Source organism: Telopea speciosissima, chromosome 4, assembly GCF_018873765.1.
Source record: "Telopea speciosissima isolate NSW1024214 ecotype Mountain lineage chromosome 4, Tspe_v1, whole genome shotgun sequence".
In the NCBI taxonomy this organism is placed as follows: Eukaryota; Viridiplantae; Streptophyta; class Magnoliopsida; order Proteales; family Proteaceae; genus Telopea; species Telopea speciosissima.
Window position 1 is genome coordinate 44,134,058 of NC_057919.1, and position 22,671 is coordinate 44,156,728.

General features: G+C 38.8%; 1 protein-coding gene across 2 annotated transcripts; it reads right to left on the reverse strand.

Annotated features, from left to right (window-relative positions):
* Positions 1 to 1,485: 1,485 nt before the first annotated feature.
* Positions 1,486 to 21,970, reverse strand: LOC122660004 (glycosyltransferase BC10-like). 2 transcript variants are annotated; one of them, XM_043855178.1, is made up of 11 exons: positions 21,692 to 21,970; positions 19,851 to 20,389; positions 16,899 to 16,997; positions 16,293 to 16,393; positions 16,118 to 16,189; positions 15,790 to 15,880; positions 5,804 to 5,881; positions 2,147 to 2,209; positions 1,922 to 2,044; positions 1,796 to 1,834; positions 1,486 to 1,687 (listed from the first exon to the last, which is right to left on the reverse strand). In XM_043855178.1, the coding sequence occupies exons 2-11, from the start codon at positions 20,232 to 20,234 to the stop codon at positions 1,559 to 1,561; spliced, it is 1,179 nt and encodes a 392-aa protein (XP_043711113.1). In that variant the 5' UTR covers positions 20,235 to 20,389; positions 21,692 to 21,970; the 3' UTR covers positions 1,486 to 1,558. The 2 variants fall into 2 exon arrangements, with proteins under 2 accessions (XP_043711113.1, XP_043711112.1); XM_043855177.1 differs by having other exon boundaries at positions 2,147 to 2,206; positions 5,801 to 5,881.
* Positions 21,971 to 22,671: the final 701 nt, after the last annotated feature.

Sequence of the window (22,671 nt, forward strand, 5' to 3'; positions counted from 1 at the left end):
AACTGTCAACCCTATGTTTGAGTTAACAAAAATAGACAAAAACAAGTTAAAGTTTACAAAACTAGACAAAATAGTGTCTCTCCCTCCCACACTTACTTTTTTAAACATTTTGACTCCTGTCATTGCCTTCTCGCCCAAGCATCCTCTGTTCCCTGCAACCCTACCCTTGTCCCAGCCACCGCCATTCTCTGCTACCCCAAATAACAGAGAAAAAAAAAAGAGATTTTTTCAGAGGGGAAGTGCCGAGGAAGGAAGGAGAGTCACGGTTTTGTCTAGTTTTGTAAAATAAACTTGTTTTTGTCTATTTTTGTTAACTCAAACATAGGGTGGACAGTTTTGTAAATGAAAACCCAAAAAGTAACTAATCATGTAATTTTCCCAAAAAAAATTATCTAACTTGACATGTAATACCTAGGTTAAGGGAGATGTAACTCTTGATGTACTTTTGAATGTTTTTAATTAATGCTTCTTTTCTATTCATAGAAAAAAAAACTTTTTATGTTGTTTTCTTTTCTATTTTCACCAAAAAAAAAATTTTATCCAACACCGGAGGGTGCTGCTTTACTCTCCATCTTTTTATATGGACTCAAAATATGCCCTAAATCGATGTATACCACATATACAAGCTGTAGTGGGATTAATACTTCCCCGCCCCCCACCTTCAGCCATGTACGGAACTCCCCCCCTCTTGCTCTCCCCGTCTCCTACTTTAGGTTCTGACTCATAATTGTCAAGGCACCCCAAGGCGTTGGAGGGTTGCCTACGCCTAAAATCTCGAAAAGAAAAGAAATGATGTTGCCTTGGACCCTAGAAAGAACCTCAACGCCAAGCAATGCCTAGACAACAACGTACTGTCTACAGTAGCACAGGGAAAGCAAAGAAAAAGAAAGAACAGACAATGTATCTTCTTTCCTTGTGTGTTTAATTTATTTTTATTTCTACCAAACTAAAAAAGAAAAAGAAAGGGAGGGGGAGGGAGGAGGGCAAGCTGGCAATGATGGGTGGGGGGGGGGAGTGTATTTGCAATTGAAAAATTTACACTTCAAGAATCAACAACATTAAAATGCTTTTGAATATATCTCCAAAATTTTGTGTTTGAGTGGAAAACACAAATAGCCGGTATAAGAAGCTAAAGTAGAAAATGAAAAGAACAAAAATGGGAGAAAAAAGGCGAGAAAAACAGCAATCAATTCCCCCTAGAGGAAGCAGAACTTTGAAACAAGTTGGCAGCATCCTCATGGACCAGAAAGGAAAAAACCTCGCTGCTCTGTTAGTCATCCTTCCACAAAAAAAAAAAACCTTGGGGGGGAGAGGGATTCGAGCTGCTCTGCTAGTCACCCCTCCACAAAAAAAAAGAAACCTTTGGGGGGGGTGGGGGGGGGGGAGAGGGATTCGAGCTGCTCTGCTAGTCACCCCTTCAATTAAAAAGAAACCTCAAGGGGGCATTTGAGCCACATCTAAAATGTGGCATTTACAACATTTCAATATATTCGGAGAATTGGAGGGCGATGGGGTCGAAACTGTGGATTCGACCAAAGAATAACAATCAAAGAGAGACTCATATCGATGTATAGTTTGAGAATACATGTAACAAGTTATCCAGAGCTTCTGGGTAGAACTTCCTCGCAAATAAATAACACGGTCGCTTCATACCATTCCACAAGCAAGGTCTTATCTGCACTTCCTTCTGCATGAGCAGATGAGAACCAAATACATCTATTAGGTTTTCCCAACACACAAGGAATACATCCAGTATTTAGAGAGCATTTGCTAGAGTTGATTTCTTATACTATACCTTCTCATCACTTGTAACATGAAAGCTCTCATCAATAGACTGCAAATAACAATGACATTAAACGAACTAGATAAGTAGGGTCAAATATTAAATGGCATGCAGCAATAGAAATAAGCAGAATCATACTGTGATATTCTTCATCATCTCATAGGTTACATCCTGAGCCCTATATGCTTTTGGATGCCACTTTCCCTCAGACCAATCAACATGTGTGACTGACCAATTTGCAATGCCACCAGGGTCAACCATCTGCAAATGCCAAAAAAACCAAAAACCAGTTACAACAAGAAAAATAGGAGAAAACATTTTACTCAGCTGAAGAAAAATAATGAAATAGTCTACTGCACTCACATAGAAAAGGGTTGGCAAGTAATGCTCATCGGCATAGCAATTGCGCCCCTCCATACCCGGCTGTGAAAATTACACACATTGACATCAATACATGCTGTTCATGGAACTTGGATCAAAATTAATATGAATATGTTCCACCATCAGATAACATTGATACAGCTTACGTTATGTATGCAGGATGCTAAATGCTCATGATTGATTTGACTAGGACTCCTGAAGATGTCCACAAATGTATAGTTTTAATGCTTGAGTACATCAAATAGAAAGCTTTTATTCAATTTTAGGTAAAAGCTTTACTGGACAGGGACTGTTTTACCATGGCTTTGATACCCAATTGATGAAGTACACTAACCAGTAGATAGATTAATGGACAGAAAGACACAGGACAGAATCACAGTGATTTGAAGATTAGAAGGAAAAAGAACAAAATATAAAGGAGTTAAATAACTTGACAAACAGCACTTGGGTGTAGCTGGAAAAGAAGTCGAATGAGGAAGAGATCCTGCTGAATGTGCTCCAAAAATGGGGTTGATCCAATGGTTGGATCTGTAGAAACTAACTAGGATAGGAATTGGTAACCATAGAGAACAGAAATTAGAAAGTATGACAGAAGACCTATAACTTAAGATCTAGAAATCTGATATCCAAACGATGGTCAACTGGAAGTCTACTAGGGGTAAAGAACTTGTCACAATATGGGACCCAACCAATGGTTGGATGTGCTGTAACAATATGACAAAACAGCAACCAAAACAAGGGGAAAAAGGGGAACCGTGGCTAGCGAAAACTGAAGAAATCCTGCAGAAACTAAGTGAGATGTAACAGCAGAAACAATAGATGATTAAGTCACATAGAAGGTTTAGAAATCAACTACGGTCGCCACGGTAGATTGGGTAACCCTTGCTGGAATCAATAGAACAGTGAGAGAAAAGAAGACGACGAGAGAAGGAAGGGGGTTTATGACTTGGTATCACCACCAAGCCTACAGTTAGCTTCACCACCAACCGGCCTAGGTTTCACACCTAGGGACCTACAGCTGATTCACCACACCAGCCATTCGCACAAGAGAATAGTTGTTCAAACATCAAAATCGTGGGCAAGCATGCCCGTTCTTTATTTATAATAATCAACCAACAACTACAAAGAATAGTAAAACTACTTGGGATATTCTACAAGCTTGCTAAAATAAAAGGAACTATTAGTTGTTATTACTATAACTAAGTCTTTTACATAAATAGAAATTGAATCACACAATAGAAACTAAACAAAAAGTAGCTAAGATAGCTTGTAGCAACTCCACATGTGGCAGCAACAAAGGGCCACACAATCAGCCAAAAAGATCCTCCAAAGCCTGCTTGCCGATGGCTACACATGAGAATATGGACTCTTTATTAGTTATAACCAGCGTATGGGCTTGACTATAACTTAATTCATGGCCAAATGTGGGCTAGTTATACCTTGTTAATGAGCCTAATTATGGGCCTGACTGAGCTGACCTTTCTTCCTCCTTGAATACACCCTTGGCTCTTCATCACTAATTAGATTATATGGACTCTTTATTAGCAAGAGTTATAACCAGCGTATGGGCCTGACTATAACTTAATTCATGGCCAAATGTGGGCTAGTTATACCTTGTTAATGAGCCTAATTATGGGCCTGACTGAGCTGACGTTTCTTCCTCCTTGAATACACCCTTGGCTCTTCATCACTAATTAGATTATAAGCTAAGTATATGTGAAATTTTTTATAAAATAATTACAATGATCTTGTGCAACCTTTCAGAGACTAGAAAATGGATAAGCGCCTTTTGGTGAAAAAGTCAGTCGATGGTTTTTTTTTATATTTGGCTCAAGTTGTTTTTCAGCACTATGAGAGAATGATAACCTTGTTTAATCTATAAATCTCTCACATTGTACAGCTCAACACAGCTTTTTTTATAGCTAACCAGTTTAATTGAGAAAAGACAACCATAGGGATTACACAATAAATTGAAAGATATGGATGTCAAAGGAAAAATGATGCAGCTCCAAGAAGGAAGAAGAAGAAGAAGAAACCCTGAACTTAGGGTTTGAATAGGGAGCCATAGGTTAGGATTTATATTTTTCCCATACTTAGTTATTTTTCTGTTTTTTAGATTGAACCGGTTTAGAATTGGTTGCATCCAATTGGTTCAATGGGTCTAATTTAAGTGAAGAGCTCCTATTGGTTAATAGGTTCTTATATCCTATTGGCTAATATGGAATCTTCTTTTAAATTAGTTGATTTAAGTTAAAGTCTTTTAATTTAAGTTAATAAGGATAGTTAGGACATTTTACTGTTTTAAAGTAAGTAAATTAGAGTAGAACTCTTCCTTCCACGATTTTAGAAGGAAGAGACCTTAATTTGTACTAGGATTTGGCTTAGGCCTTTATTATAAATATATTGGATCGTGGGAGGCTCCCCCCCACATATTGATATTTGAAAAAAAAAAGACTGTTATTGCTGCTGGCTGATTGCTGCTGCTGCTCCTTGCTCGTCAAGAGTGTTTGCATCCTTGTGGGTACATCAAGGTGGAAGGGTGGGTGGAATCCTGCAACTCCTTACGCCGTGACGGCTGGGAGGGTCTCTCATTCGAAGGTGGTTTCATCCTTCTTCAATCAAGCTGTAAGTTTGAACCTTAATCTCTGTTTTTCATTCATCCTCCCTCCCCACCATTCCCCTTTTGTTTTATTTGAAGCCTATCGGTTTCCTTAAACCCTAGATCATCTAGGTTATCTTGAACACTCATCCCTCATCTGAATTCAATCAAATTCAGGCCACAGCCCCCTCACACCCTTGCCTACACTCGATCCCAGCTGCTGCCCCTTCCCATCACTCTAAACCCTAATTCCCCATTAATCACCATAAACCTAAGAAACCCTAATTTCTGTTTAGGCATATTCAGCCATCAGAAATTCCCCATATTGCAGCCGAACCGTCCCCCTAATCCCTCTAACACTCGACCTCAACCCCAGCCCCTGAATCCTACTTTAAACCCTAGCTTTGGCTATTTTCCTTAATTTTAAAACCCGAAACCCTAACCCTAATTTCTGCAGGAATTTAAAGCCAATCCAAATTTAAATATTTTTATATCATAATGACCCCCAAAACCTGCAGATTAAAACCATATAAACCCCATTCCCAAATTCCCATCCTAAACCCTAATTTTGCCCTAAAACAGCCCCTAATCAGCCCCAAACAGCAGGCTTAACCAGAGCTTGATTCTACTTGGCTCCTAGTGGGAATATCTCCTATTCTAGGACTACATTAAAAAATCAAGGAAAATCTGTGACAAACAGAACATGAAGTACAAAACCAGACGACATGCATGGGCATTAAGTGCTAATAATTCTTTCCACATAAGCAAGGGTTTTCAAATATAAGAGATTTTCAAACCACAAATAGAAGAAAAGATAATGTCACAAGCAAACCATCTTTGTGAGGCCTTTTTGCTTTTAGTTTCATTACTTATGGGGGTCATGTAACTGTCTTGGGTTTAGTTCTTTTGGACAGTTCCCTCATGGAGGGATGTATTACTATGTCCCCTATATATTTATATCTCTTCAATTCGATACAATGACATTTATCCAAAAAAATAAAGGGAAAAAAAAAACAAATCTTTTAGTAGACAGCTACCCTGCAATAAAGCTTGAATTTTGTGTAGTAAAGACCGTCTGCCATAACTATCACAGCATGCTGCCGCTTCATTGAGAACCACTGCAAGCAATATGAATTAGAACCCTACTAAAGAAAACCTAAGGGCAGGGGGGCAGAAAGAAAGTGGTACATATAATTAGAAGATAAACAATGTAAATATAAATACAGCATGTAGATTTCCATGAAATTGAGAAAAAGAACAGCAAAACCCCAAAAAATCTGCAATATCTTCTCAATGACAATGTTTGCAATTCCTCATTCTTTTTTGGATCTAGGCTTTGGTCTGTTTATGAGATTGCTGCTGTTCTTATTAAATACTGTGTTTTAAACTATTATGCTAAAAAGAAATGATAATGCACCATAAGACTTGTCTCGGACTAGTTCCACAAGAAACCATCAACCATATAGAGAACAGGCAAGGGTGAAAATGGCTATTTTTGCCATGAAATACTTTATATACATCAGGTCACCACTTGGATCACAGTAACTTGAGACCAGCCTTTTCTACAACATCATTCTTCTTTTCCTCTCCATTTATCATGCTTTGTACGGGTTGACTATAAATTATTCAATGATAGCATAGAACACAAGAATCATGAGAGAAGAGACATGCAGCAGAGAAGGAAAGATCCAAGCCAAGCTATATCGGTTACATAGGTAAAGAACATTAATGATTATGTTTCAAAAGGTTAGATCCAAATAGGACTCAGATCTTCCAAGTTCGCATCAATCTGGAGGAAAAGAATATATAGCCTTGGACAGTTCGACATTCCAATCCTTGAAAGGGCATGATTTAGAGTCTAGTAATAAAATGGCTAGGCCAAACCCCTTCCCCTTTTTTAACAAGAGAATCCAGTAAAGCCACCTGGGTTTTCCCCATATCCAACTCCAGGTTGACTAATCTCAACATAGTTTTGAGTATGGGCCCGTTGGGAATTTTTTAGTCCAGAGGCCCAACCCATTACCTTCCCCAATTCTTACTTTTGTTGGAAACAAATATGGTGAACAGTAAACCATCAATAGCCTTCCTTAAAACCTAATTTCCCCTAAAAGATTCTAGGGTATTCAAGATCCTGACACACCTAGGTTTAGCAGTATAGTTCAAAAACTCACCGAGATTGGCAAGATCTCAAATATTTCGAGAATCTTCAGCTCCTCGAGACGAGATGACATATGAGGCACAAAACATGCACAGTTTCGAATAACTAGACCGAACTCGAATATTTCGAGAATCTCCGAGAAATCTTGAATATTTCGAGAATCTAGACCTCCTCAGTACAGTCATAGTATAATACTATTTGTACTTTGGTGTCTATTTAATGTGCATTGTTCATTGTACTTGGGTGTCTATTTAATATGTATTGTTCACTGTACTTTGTAGTTTTTACTTTAAGTCCTTAACTATTTCTTAAATAATTATTCAATATTATGTGTCTTCATCTATTATTGCATAATTTACTTGTTTTACTTGCCAATTATGTCTCATATCATTCAAACAATGTGTAGAATAAGCAATATTACATTAAAGGTTCGGTCTTTATTGCCAACCAAGGGTGCAAATCCAAAACACTAAATGGGGTGTTTTTTTTTTTTTTTCCAATTTGAAGATTTAAATATGTTTATTAAGCCTAAAACAAGCTTCCCTTAAAGTTTTGGACCCAACTATGGCCATTTGCCCACCGAAACTTCATTCCGAAAAATAAAATGCACTCTCTCGCTAAGATCTCGAGAATCTCGACCTGGTCGAGACGGTTGTTCGAGACGAGTTTTCGAACTATTTGGCAGTGTAAGATCAAGGAGCAAGGGACTGTCTAAGTAAGTTTCAGGTTTAGAAATTCATAGGTCACGCAAAAGATAATATAACTGTTCCAGAATTTTAGAACACAAGAAAAAGAAATCAGATATGAACTTAACAGAAGAAACAAATCTGATTATGTAAGAGAGTACCATAGTTGTCACAGTGTCTAGGCAACCCAAGGCATTGGAGAGGGTCCAAAATCAAGGCGACACCAACAAGGCGCCTGGACGCCTAGGCGTCACCACAACTATGCAGAGTACAGAATTAATATTGCTTCAAATTTGTAGAACAGAGAGGATATGAAACGAGCAAACATAACAGGAAACTGACAGAAGAATAAATTCTGACTTAACAGTATTTCATATTCCGAGAAATGGAATACTATTCAAGGTTTGATAACTGAAATCAAAGGAAAGTAATTCTAAAACAGAATATAGGAATCAGATCAGGGAAGAACAAACCAAGAACTGAATGATAATGTGATTTCAGAACCAGATTTGATGTTAGGCTAATACTTGAAATTCCATTATCCAAGGCTACTGCATCATCCATACTATATTCCATAAACTGGATATATCTCATTTTGAGAGATGAAATCCCATACTATATTTCCCTCATACCCTTATTCGAGAGTTGAAATCCCATTAAGCAAACTGAAAATTGAAATCGGCCAACTGGAACCCATGCAAGCGGGGAACATCTAACTTCAAAGAATGCCATACGGTTATTACATATATCAGAACAAAGACAAGATAGAGGGAGTCTAGTAACAAAAGATCGTGCATTACAAGCACAGATTAAAAAGTATTGATTCTACACTAAATTATAGCTCTGAGCAACCATTCCACGTGCCTTTTCCAAATCCCCCTTCTCAAAAAAAATAAAAAAATAAAAAATAAAAAATAAATAAAATCTTGGATAGTCAAGTATGTTGCCCACTGCAGTACAGATGTAGGCAAACAAGTCAGATTGAGAATCAATAGACCTTGTGAAAGGTATAAGGCCGGACTTTAGGAGCTGCAGGGTTGGGCCTCAAAATAAAAGGCATAGGCTTGAAGAAGCCTTCCTTCCTAAATGGGTTATATGGGTTTCGGCCTTGCATCCAAGGGAAATAAGCTGCAATGAGCTTGATTTATAAACCAAAAAGTAGAGGGGTCTTAAGTCCAATCCGAGGTTGTAGTTAGTATATGTCTAATTTAGTCTTCCTAGTTGCTTTAGGATTTCTAACTTAAGTCTCGAATAAGAACTTCTTATACTAATTTTGAGTGAGAGTCATGTTAGCTTTAGGCATTTAATTTTCTGTTTCTATAAATATGCAATGATCCTTCCAATGTAACCCCAATGAGAATAGTTGCCGAGTTGAGGGTAAATAATCAGCATGGTGATGGGATTTCTCATTAGAAAACCTAAGCATTTTCAAAATGTTGCATCTGATTTGAATTGTAAACTTGCTGATGTGCATAAAACCACGCAAATCACTCAAATAGCAAAGTCATAATAACTGTCGAGTTTTGTGCACTATTGGTTAGAATCATAGTTCTAAATCTCGGCAAAATTTTGCTAATTTCAAGCCTACGGAACATAGTTATCAAGGCAGCAAGGCGCCCAAGGAGCTTGATAACTATGCTACCGAAACGAAATGGTAGGCAAATCACCAGGCATACATTGTTTCGGTCGGTATTTCACTAGTTTCGCCGAAATTTCAGTTTGTTTCGTGCCTTTTGAAGATACATAACAGATCACTAAAATACACCCTATTGCAAGTTATGATCGAAATTTCAACTAGAAGTTGCCTATTTCGTTAGTTCCACCTAGAAGGAAAAAACACCTCCTTTGCTTGGATTTTTGCCACATCATCGCCTCAAACTGCTGGAATACACTGCTGGGGCTTGCCTCATCACTCCAAAAAGATCGGTTGCTGTATATTGGTGAAGATTTGGTCACATTCAACAGTTCCAGTGGTACTGGATCTGCACAGCCACAGGGGAGGCGGAAAGCTATGTTGCCCTACAGGAGATCACAGAGTATGAGGGCAGCTCCACCTCCATTACCACCACGATAGGACCCCATACTAGATCAGGATCCCGACATCTACAGAAAAAAAAAAAAAAAAAAAAAAAAGGACAACAAACGGCGTAAACTGAAGGGGGGGTGTGGGGTAATATGAGGGGAATGTTTTTTTTTTGGGGGGGGGGGGGGGGGGGGGTTGTGTCTAAGTGGTTGTTATTCTACAGCATCCAAGCACACACCACTATAGGGCCCTATTATTAGACGATGCTAGATGCTATTGTTGAGGCTGGCACAAGGGTCAAGGGGCTCACCGCATATGAGGAGATGAATGTGTATTTGCCCCAGGATAAACAGGAGCTTCAAGAGTATATAGATGACCTGAAGGGGATGTGGAAGAGCTACAGGGTGACGATTTTATATGTGGTGGTTGGACTTGGCCCACAAGAAAGTCCATCATCAACTTTATGGCTTACTATGACATGAGCATAATTGTCAAGGTATCACCTAAGCATCCAAGTGGATTTCTTGGGGTCTAGGCGGTTGCCTTAAATCAGATTTACGAAATCTTGGATTTGTTGCAAAGCTGGTTTTGTGCTCTACCTAATACAAAAAGTCTCATGTAAAACATAAAATCATTTGACCAGTCAAACTTCTTAGACAACAAAAAATTTCTCTAAATTGAAAGCAGTCTAATTACTTTTAGATAAGATCATATAGTCTAAGAACAATACAAACCAAATGTGAGACTAGGTATACTAGGTCAATAACCAATTCCAAGAACAGTATAAACCAAATGGATGTTTTGATTGTTTCAAACTTCCAATAGCTTGCTTCTTCAGTTCTATTGTCCTCCTATAGCTTGCTTCTTCAATTCTGCTGTCTTCTAGTTCTATGTTGATTTTTTATGACTTCCTGTGGCTTAATATTGATTTTTGATGACTTGATGTGGTTTAATGTTGATTTTTTATGACTGGATGTGGCTTAATGTTGATTTTTTATGACTTGTTGTGGCTTACTGTTGAATTTTTATGACTTGACATGGCTTAATGTTGTTTTTTTATGATATAAGGTATATATTGTTGCATACTAAATAATGTTAGAAAAGAGGGGCAATAAAAAAATAAGTTGGGTGCCTTGGTCGCATAGGCAACGCCTAGGCAAGCGCCTTGTCGCGTAAGTGCTTAGGCACCCCTCCACCGCCTTGACAACTATGGATGGGAGGATAATATTCTTAAATTCTATGGATAGATACAAGGAGAAAAAGGATGAAAAATACATATATGAGTCGCTGAAGGAGGTGGTTCAAGAGGTGGGAGTGGGGAACATTGTCCAGGTTGTGACGAACAACGGAAGCAACTTCAAGAAGTCCGGTCAGAAGTTGATGAATAACAATAAGTATTGGCTCTTCTGGATCCCTTGTGCAGCCCATTGCATTGATCTCATGCTAAGGACTAAACTAAAAGACATGGGGAAGATAAAATTGGTGCAGAGTGAGGTTTGAGAGTGAGACAGGTGAGAACCTTTGTCTACAACCATGGGTTTGCACTAAAGGGAGAAGTGTGAGGGGACTTGATCAGGCCCAACATCACTAGATTTGCCATAAACTACATTGCACTGAAGAGCTTTGAGGCGAAAAAGGCCAGACTCAAATCTATGTTTGCATCTGAGGAGTGGTTTGGGAGGAAGGAATTGAATTCCCCTGGTGGCAAGGCCGCACAGACAACCATTTCATTTGAGGAGTTTTGGCACCACCTGAGTAAGGTGGTGGAAGTTTTGGACCCAATGGTCAAGGTCTTGAGGATGGTGGACTCTGTTTTCAAGTCTGCCATTTCACACTTGTATGTTATTGTGGACATGATGAATGACCACGTGTACAATGCAATGCCACGTGGCAGCAAGACCTTCTTCAAGATTATCAAGAATCGTTGGGAGCTTCAACTTTTGCATCTATTGCATAAGTTTGGTGAGCATTTTCTTTAACGTACCTAATTCAAATTGCATTTTATAATTTATAAAATATATTACTATACATTGACAATATTTATGTCAATTTTCAGCATACTATCTAAACCCCAAGTATCAATATAGCCATAGACTTAGTGTTGTAATATGGGGTTCAAGGGTATAATTGTCCATAGGGTTTTATCTTGTGTTGCCTAGGTTCTTTAATGTCATTGTACTCCATATCTTATTATTATAAATAAAGAGTGGGCTGTGTCTCTTTGACACAAGTCACCATTTCTAAAGCTAACATGGTATCAGAGCCAAGAATCCATGATTGGGAAATAGTAGATGCACAAATACCAGCAAAAGAAATACCTGGATTGGCAAAATCTGAAGGTACCAAGGTGGAAGAGGAAGCGGAAGCAGAACTGGCACGTACAGATTGGTTACCAAATGGTGGAGAAGCTTGGTACGTTCATCCTGAGAAGTGGAAGGTGCAGCACCAGGTGGAGTATCAACTGTAGTGGTCTCAGTATGATTTGTAGAAGGTTTCCCATGACCACGACCCTTAGTGGAAGAGGCAGAAGGGCGCCCATGAAGCTTCCAACAAAATTCCTTGGTGTGTCTCTCTTTCCCACAATACTCACATTTAAGAGGTTCACGTTCAGAACGATCACAGGGGCGAGAAGAACCACCTTTGGATTGCCCAGGAGAGGCAGATAGAAGTGTCGATCGGTCCTTGGAAGGAGGTAGCATGGCAGTAAGTGAATATCCTCGAGTTGAATCAAGGAATAGGCCTGCTCCAAAGTGGGAAAAGGATCCCTACTAGGAACCTGTGCACGGAGTTGATCATACTCCACATTGAGACCAACAAGGAAATCATACACCCTGAATTTATCTTCACGTTTCTTGAACTTGATTGCATCTTTAGGGGTAGAGGCCTGGAATGTATCATAAAAATTCAATTCCTACCACAAGCTATGTAACTCAGAATAATATTGGGACAGGTTGAGTTCCTTCTACTTGGTCTCATGAAGTCACTTATGCAACTCAAAGACCTGGGCATCGTTCCCAACTTGGGAATAAGTCTCTTGAGCAGCCTTCCAAATTTTTGTAGATGTATCTAACAGGAGATAGCCACGAGCAAGTTGAGGCGTCATGCTTGTGAGAAGATAGGACATTACTAGGGAGTTAGAAGAACTCCATATATCTTGTTCAAGACCTGGAGTGGGGGGTTTCTCTTTTGCACCAGTGAGATAACCCAAATATCCACGGGAATCGATGTTGAGATAACAAGACCTTGACCACATAAGAAAGTTGTTGTTGTCCAATCGAACAAAGCAAACAGGGAATGTAGGGAAGTCATCAGAGGTGCGAACTTGCCCTTCGATTCTAGAGGTGGCTGAGGAATCAACTGACATCTTCACAAAAAAGAGGAATAACAACTCACAGATCCAGAAAAAATTAGATCTTCAAAGATCTAAAAAGAAATTCACGGAAAGGAGAGATTCTGCCTTTTATAATGCGTGAGAAAGGCAGATCAAACAAAGAGGGCAAAAAGAGGGCCCTTGGCGATGGAGAAAAGCACCAGCCAGGGTAGCGGAAAGGAGAGGAGGTGGAACTCCCACTCTCAGTGGCGCTAGAAAGAAAACTGAGAGAGGGATGCAGGGGGTGGCGGTGGCGGTGGCGGTAGCGGTGGTGTGAGGTGACGGTGGTGGCAGTGCTCACGAAAACCGAGAAAAGATAGAGGGAGAGGAGAGATGGCGGCGGCGAGAATCCCTAGATCGAGTTTTTTCCCTAAAGCTCTGATACCATATTATGTTTTATCTTGTGTTGCCCCAGGGGCTTTAATGTCATTGTACTCCATAGCTTATTATTATAAATAAAGAGTGGACTGTGTCTCTCTGACACAAGTCACAATTTCCAAAGCTAACACTTAAGTTGAATCTAGATCTTCTAGAACCAGTGAAGCAAGTAGTTGCCAAGTTTGAGCCTCGTGATACAATACAATCTATTTGCAACAATGAGGTGAGTTTTGTAGTTCATGAAGAATATTATAAGTAATTACTCCAACTAGTATTGGTTGTTAACGTTAAAACTTTTCCAAATGGGTATAGAATAAAGTTTCAGGGATGCCTTAAGGAGTTTTGGAGCCCCCGCCGCAATGGCTGGTCGGGAAAATGCTGATGTAGGTACACAATTCAGTATTTTATGGATGTTTTTAAACCTATATTAAAACTTGTGAAACGCAAATAACATGCCTTAGTTGTAATGCAACTGAAATGTAGGTGTTGTATGGGGGTGCAACACAAGAATTGAGGAAGATAGCAATCAAGGTGCTCTCCCAGACATGTTCCACCTCTGACTGTGAGCGAAGGTGGAGTACGTTTTTGCTCAACAACTCAAAGAGGTGGAGCCGACTAGGTTCTCAACTTCTAGATGACTTGGTGTATATGCACGACAATGAGGCTGGAAATACAGCATATACGCCTGGATATGGAGAACAACAAGAACTAGATCAAGCTTGCCGACATTTCTAGTTGGAGTAAGATGAGGATCCCTTGGAGTGGGTGAGAGATTGAGGTGAGCCGGTGATGGCTCAGGCTGAGGGTAGGCCTGACCCCCATATAGCCAATGATATGGGTATTGTTGTGGATGAGCACATGGCTTCAGAGGATTAGATACATCACAAACACCACGACTGTTTGAGCCCACACCTAACAGGGATGATGAGGAGGATGACCTTGACTGGTCCACTTCCTCAGGTGATTAGACTCGTATATTGTCATCGTTTACTCATGAAGCTGATAGTGACGGCAGGGATTATGGTGATGGCGACGATGATGATGGTGGTAATGGTGATGGGGATGGTAATGCATATGATGGACTTCGAGAGTAGTATGACCAGGAACAAGAGGAACAGGAGGCAGCTCGAGAGCCGATTTGTTTAATTGAGGAGACCCAGTTTGATCACGCCACTTAGGATAAGGACCATGGTGCATGACCAGATAAGCAAGCTGATTGTATGGACATTGATACACTCTTACAGGAATGAGTAAAGAGGACAACAAAGAGAGTGGGCACTATTGGGCAGAAGAGAGCAGCTGGTCGGAGTTCAGTGCTTATGGTCATTTCACTGTGCGTGGGAGAATATGCATCCTCTTCCTCCGTTCTCAGTTTTGAATATGACGCCCACTCACAGGGACAGATTGGATCATCATTTATGGACAGCTTCTCCTACCCAGCCCACCAGCCATACATGCTGTCAACACCATCAAGTCACAGTGGCTCAATGACTAGTTCTTCACATCATGGTGACCTATACCCTAGGATAAATTACCTCTAGTATGTAGATGAGGCCATTTACAGGTCGGTGGAGGACTACACGAGTTTCTCCTCGCACACTATGACGTGGCATGCATTAGTCATGCAGTCAGAGGAAAAAGCACATCGGCTCCATCGCACCATGTGGACTCAATCAGCACGTCATAGCTCATATTAGGCTATTAGCAAACAATATTGAATTGTTTGGGACTTGGGTGTCTATGTTAACAGTACTTTGTAGTTTGTACTATTTCATAAATAATTAATTAATATTATGTTTCTTCATTCATGGTGCATAATTTACTTGTTTTATTTGTCTATTCTGTCTTCTAGTAGTAAAACAATGAGTAGAATATGCAAATATTACATAAGGTATACAATAATAGGGTTCGACGTTTACTGCCAAGTGCCAACCAAGGGTGCAAATCCAAAATTCCACTTTGTGTGACTTTTCTTACCATATGAAGGTTTACATATATTTATATAGCCTAAAACAAGGTTTCCCTGAAGTATCGGAGCCTGATATGGCCGTCTGCCCACTGAAACGGCCAACTGAAACAGTCTACCAAAAAATACATTGTTTCAGCGAAATTTCGGTATTTAGCTCATTTTGGCTGACCGAAAATGGCCTACCGAAACGATATTTAGAACTATGGTTAGGATTAATGAGATCAAGATTGTTATAGTATCAAAGAAAGATCAAATTTCCAAAAGATCGATAGACTTAATAGTGACAAAATTCAATTTTTTTTGGATATATCAACAAAACAAAGGGGAACATAAATCAACAATATACTGAGGGAAGACCAACAAAAAGTTATGTACGTCTCAAACTCTTTGGTGAGAAACTCTAAGCTGAATCTTGACTACATTTACATAAACAGAGATGTACCTGTGCACTCTTCCTAAAATACCTCTTCTCAACCTCTGGTAACATATGCTCTGAATATCTGCCAGTTCCATGTGGCCCAGGATCCTCAAAGCTGTTTAAATGGGAAAGCATGAATTGCATTAAAAAGATGAAGAAGTTTGGACCTCATCTAAATGGATAACATATTAATGTTGCTGGATAAAGAGCTTCAATCTTGATAATGCCCCAAACCATCCTCACAAAATTTTAGGAGTATAGTAGTTAACAAGAAATAGATTGGCACTTTTTAACCTGTCAAACCAAATTACATGTCAAACATAACTAATATGAGAGTAAAAAGCAGGCTTACCAGTCAATAAAGCTTATGTTTGTATCCATCAAATAATTATACACATAATCAAAATTGTGAAGTGGCACACAACTGCAATTAAAGGGAAAAAAAGTACTCAAATTTATGAGCAGAGCACCATCAAGGGAAAATCAACAAAGACGAGGGGCTTCAAGCAATTCAATGACCCAATCACCTGTCAGAAAGTAAGACAAATTGTTGGTTATCTGGGTCTTGGAGTGCATTAGCCAGAAGTCTCCTCTCAGCATCAACCATAGAAATTTTCCCCCATCCAACCTGCACAGATACTGTCATGTCAGCACATGCCAATCTTGAATTATTTACTAAATAGAGATGGAGTAGGATCAGCTCAGTTGCTCCATAACAAATATACTTATTCCAATACAAAAGCAATAATCACAAACACACGCCAACCTCATATTATTATACTAGATGGAGCTGGAGTGAGCAACTCCATAACAAATAAACTGATTCTAATAGAAAAGCAACAATCACAAACCTATAACAAATCGTTTCTGGATATTACAAAATCCAATACTTGGATACATGAACAATACATAGGTAGGTGTAAGGGGCAAGCAATATAAACGTGGATAACTGTCCTATATTGGGCTTCATATTTCTTTCCCCCCGTGTGAATTTATTCAATCTCAGTTCTATATCCATCCACACAGAAACTTCTACCTATGGAACATCAATTCGAGAGAGACAGGAAAAAAGAAAATATAACAGCACGCAAATTTGAAAACAGGGTATTTTCTAGGAAGGATCTTTCATGTACCTTGTCACTGCGAATGTCTCTATCAACAAAATAACGACTCAAGTGCACTGGCTTTTCCTTAGATGCATGTACATAAACAGTGAATCTATCTTCATGGCCCTGCAGAAACCAATGAAAATACTCATGCTCAATCAATTCATAAGGAGACTTACCAAAGAAGCAACAATTGACTTTGTATCTCTTTGATGCAAATTTTATTTCCTCTTTTGGCCAAAAAAATTGGAAAGATTTCATTCCAGTGGGCAAAACGAAACAGTTATTTCACTTGGATTCTTCATTTGAGCATTTAAATCCATCTCAGCCTGTTTCAGTTTATTTTTTTGTTTTGGACAAAATCAATGGGAGTCACGGATTTGGAATCCTTTTGTTTTGGGCTAAATCTGCTGCTAGGTTTTGGTTGGGCTCTTTACAATTAAGCTTCAACCCTTTAGCCCATTTCAAGCAATTTTGAATGTCCCAATATTGTTATTGAGCCTAATGTAATATTACAGTATCAATCATATTTTATTATGATTTATTTTTCTACATATTTATACTTAGCAAACATTTTGCTAAAATATTTCAACAAAACTATTGAAGTGCCAAAACAGTTCATTTTGGAACCATGTCAAAACAGCCGCAGAAACAAAATTCACAACTGAGCTTTAAATACAGTTGAATGGTGATATAGAGCAGCCAATCCCATTCATTGATTCAAGTCTTAGCCGAGTTAAGTTGAGTTACCAAAAAGCAACAACATTAATCAAATAGAAAATGGGTGCATTTTGCAATATATGTTAAGAGTTAATGTGACAGGCAGTGCCCCACGTTTCTATAAAGCAAACGCTTACTGTTAACCATAAATTAGCTATTGCTTGTGACAAGCTAGTTATTACTCAGCCTTCTACAGTTATAATATATTACAGCTACAAAGAGAGGACCATGTCAAGAATTCTGTCACCAAAAGTCATATTTTAAGTCATTTAAGTTCCTGCACCAGGCATTACTTTAAGTCTTTAACCCTCAAATTTGAGTCATTTGAAAAACTACACAACTAGCCTCAGACCTTCTAATGATGTCCCTAATTTGTTGTTTTGAAGATAAAATTCTATGAATGCCAATTCCCTGGACTACTTGAATGAACAAATATTACCACCAAGTTCTTTCCAATTAACTTTTCATCAAGTTTCCAAGCCCTAATCTAAGATAGGTCCATAAAATCATCAGATCCCTATGAGGCGATCTCCCTTATGTCTACTATTTTAGGAATGCTAAATGCTATAGTTCCAGAAATTCTCATGCTACATCAACTATCCTCATTTAGACAGCCTCAAGTCCAATCGATTCCCCCCATTCCCATGAAAAGGACAAAGCAAAGAAACTTCTACTAGGCATCCCTTTTAAGCCTACAGCAAGTAAGCTAACCTGCAAAAGAGTAAAGTTTGACTGCACATTAATGGTAACACCAGAATATAGCTCCACTGCTGGGCTAAAGCACGTATCTATGCTCCAAGCTTGGTCAGAAGTAGCCCGGCCACTCATCTTCCAGCATTGTCCTCTAAAGCCCCACTCTAAGTGCTATAACGAATAAAATTCCAAATACTGATGACAGTCATCACTCATCAGTTGGTCAACACAACTCATAACTCTCTCTTCAGTTTCCTACTATACACCAAAAATATGTATTCTTAACTGCACCTCTGACGAGATAACTCCCTTACCTGCTCTTATTCCCGATCTGCCAGAATTATCCCCTCAAGCCCCAGTCCAATTGCGATTGTCAATAAATTCATATACCAGTGGACAGCAACATTCAACGACTCTTGGCCACTAGGTAAATTGGTACTGGGACTCCTTTTAAGTTTTCCTGAAAGCACTCCTTCCCACCTTTTCCTATCAACAGTGCAACCCATCTACCTGAAGAAGCCATAAAATTTTATAAGGTAACTTTAGAATCCTCTTGGTCTCATCATTCTTTTTAATCCAAACAGTTCCCAAACCGCAAGCAGTCGAAAATGACTATGTTCATGCAGTTCCTCTACAATGAAAATTATAGCATGTAATTTCCAAGATTATCCTCAGTTTTAACAGAGTTCTTTTCCTACTTCTGCCAACTTGAAGCCTAATTAAACTAATTCCCTGTTTGTACTCACACAATTTTACATATAAGGGTTTGCTTTTATTCAAGATAACGTCAAACTATTTTCATGCATTTGGCCATTCTATATTCACCATGGTTTGAGGTATCGGATCGGATCGGCCGATTTTGGCCGGATCGGATCGGTATCGGCCGAGACCGACCCAGATACTGATCCAATCCAGCTGTACAGACGGGCAAAAATGTCAAAAAAAATAGTTTTTTTATAAGAAAACAGGGACAAAAGTGTCATATTTGCTCAAGTTTGGCGATCCCGATCCGTATCGGCCGATCTGATCCGATCCAGCCGATACCGAGGTCACAAACCATGATATTCACTGTCTAAGTTAAACAGCAATGTGTGAAGAAAGAATTATTGAAAGGCAGTCTATAGCAACATGATAAACTTGTACCTTGCATATTCCAAAAGTTGTTTCAACTACAACTTCCAACTAGTCAGGGTTACCATTCGAGTCCAATCTAATATTACTATTAATATGATTAAGGCATCTTGACACAGTGCCCAATCCTTTTCATGTCTTCGTTTGCTTCTCCATTGTATGCATGTACTTCTTCATAAAACTAGGTCACCTATTCCCATCTTATTATAAATATAATTTCCTGTTCAGTTCAATTTTGTTTGTACTAGGTCACCTAAAAGCATGATGCTGACAAATAAATTTGGTGTTCAATTAGAATTCAAGTGGGACAGATCAAGTAGAATTCAATCTGACCTTTAACTCATATAGAAATGGCTTATGGAAAAATTAATGCACATCTCTATTTAGTTCAGAAGAAAAAAGGCAAACGATTAGTTATAATGAAGAAAATCTTACATGGAAGAATTTGTCCCACAGCCTTTCAAAAGGTAATGAACCCGGCGTCAAGAACATGAAAGCAATTTTTGGGTTCTTTGACTGAACAGGTGGAGCTCTCAAAATATCTTTGATAACAACACGAGCTGCTATCTCTTCATCAGTAAACTCCCTAGCAGGAATAGGTGGAAGCCAATCGGCAAAAGTCTTACAACCATTTGATGAAAAGATATAACAGGTTCCAGAGCTTCGAGGAGGATATATGTAAGCACCAATTAGCAACATGCTCACGAAAGAAACTAAGACAATAATCCACACTGGCCCCTTTAAAGGAGGACGGTGGCGCGGCGCAGGCATGATCTGGAAATCCCCAATGCCTAGCCGCCACGCCTGAGCTGTCTTCATTTAGAACAATCACATCACAGTAGTAACTCCAACCATGTTTGTTCTGTTTCAAAGTCTAAGACCATCTTATTCTTGAAAAAGACCAGACTACTGTTTAACCCTCAACAGCTCCAACATTGAACCTTCAGTCAACAAAATTATTAAAAGATATGAACCTGTAGAACAAGAAGGAAGGGGGTGGGGGGGATCCATCAGCAGTGCAGTCAAGTGAATGAATGTTTTTAAAGGCTACAGATTCATTGTGCAAGATAACACTAAATTATTAAAAAGCTATAGGACAAGAATAAGATTAATGTTAAGAAGTCGCAAGATCCTTGAAATGGTATATTGTTTGGAAGGGAGAAGGATTCTTTTTTCCTAATAGGATAATATACGTAGATATATAAAAGTTGAAAGACAAGCCAATCCAATGGGAATAACACAAATGGAAAATATACAAATTCTGAAAGACAAATCAACCAGATGTAAAATAAGCTAAATAAAACATAGGTATTGGGGGAGGGGGGGTGTGAAGGATAAAATTGTTTGTTCAAAGATAAAAAGCCAGTTGATGGCAATCAATGTAAAATTTAACCAAGCTCAAGAAAGATATTTCAAGAACTACCCTACCTAGTGCTAAATTTTAAATCTTTCATCAGAAAAATGCAAGTGAAGGAAAAAATCATAGAAAGGATAAGACATGATTCTTAAAAGAAAGAAAAAGAGGGATGGGGACTTTGAGAAATTGAACTACGGCCACCTCATTTCAAGAAGAGGGGGAGCAATTCATGTAGTACTTTTCAAATCAAACAGAATCAATAATCGAATGAAGATGGTTCTGACCCGATTCACACCAATCAAAAACAAAATATATTGTTAAACAACACAAGAAACATAGATTAATATAATTAACTTCCATTTTCCTCAGCCGGCCACCAACATAACCCAAGCGAAATTCCCAACAAATCATAAAGTTGCAGCAGTTATGGCAAAAGTCAAACCAATCGCAAATCAAAACTACCCAGGACTAAAGGAAAATAAAAGGCAGGGAGAAGAATAAATCAAATCCATCACCATTGTTGATGAAGTTAACCAACCAAGACTTTCAAAACCAGATATCCGGAACAAATCCAAATGCCAACACTAAAATCCTCAAAATTAATTCCCTTAAAGCTTTCCTCCCTGGCAAACTTTAAAAAAATTCTGGACCCAAAATTTTTAAAAGAAAAACCAAACTACATTTAAATGTCATTAAAATCAACAAAATCACCAATATCCAGAAACCCACATAGTCTAGATAACCAAGCAAGCAAATCAAAAACCACAATTTCAAGCTTCATAAGCTCTGCAAAAATCCAATCCTAACAGAAACCGAACAGATCAAGAAACAAAACAACTACAGAAACGCAATAGAAAAGACAGGCCAATACCAAACCAGACGCTTCGGATTCAACAGATACAGATACAAAAAGAAGTACCTGATCAACCCAGAGCTGAAAAGAAGTTCAAACCAAAAGTTCCCAATCCTTTGCAACTCAAAACAATATTCAAAGATCTCTGAAAGAAAGTAATCCGTCTCAAAGAAATCTTTCACTTCGATTGCTTGATTTCATTTCAAGATCTAGGGCACGAAAGAAGACGAATGAGAGGGAAGGAGACTACAGACGATAGTAAAATTAAAATAAGAGTTTGTTTCAGTCTCTCTCTCTATTGCTCTTTGTCGAAGCAGTAGTATTGCTCCATTCCAAACAAATAACACATCAGCCGGCAAATTATAGAATTTATTTATATTTTTCCTATATGAAGTTATGAACTACTATTATATTTTCCACGTATACGGGGTTTTCTATTCAATTTTGCAAATGAAATTACTTTATTGAAACTAATCGCCGAAGCTTTTTACTCTTTGTCACTAGGGGTGTCAAAAAAGCCCGCTCCGTCCGAACCCGCCTTGAGCTCGGCCCTGACCCGATCCTGATAGTTCAAAAAGTCAAGAATTCTATGAGTTCATCCTAGTTGATACGGATTCTATACGTATCAAACAAAATTTCGACAAAATTGATCCTAGTCTGGTTACCCATACTTCAAGAACCATTTTACAAATTATCAGCTCAAAAGATTGGGGTACACATCCCCTCTCTACAAAGAGGTTCTCTCAAAACTACACCCAGGAATACCACTATTTTGACTACATGGATGCTTGGCACCATGCTTTCCTGTTTCAAAATAGCAAGAACCAACATTCCTGGTTCTTTTGTTTCGACTTCAAGTTCTCCACCCCAATTCCAAATTGGTTCCCTCGTTGGTGGGCCGCCTTTGGGCCAATTAGTGACATTTTGCCGATCAAGTGTTCGATGCTTTAAGCATTTATTGCCAAGACACCGAACAAATTCCCGAACAACCGAGATCTCCCGAGGTTCTTCATCCATTGCCGCCTGGCTTGGATCGTTTATTGGGA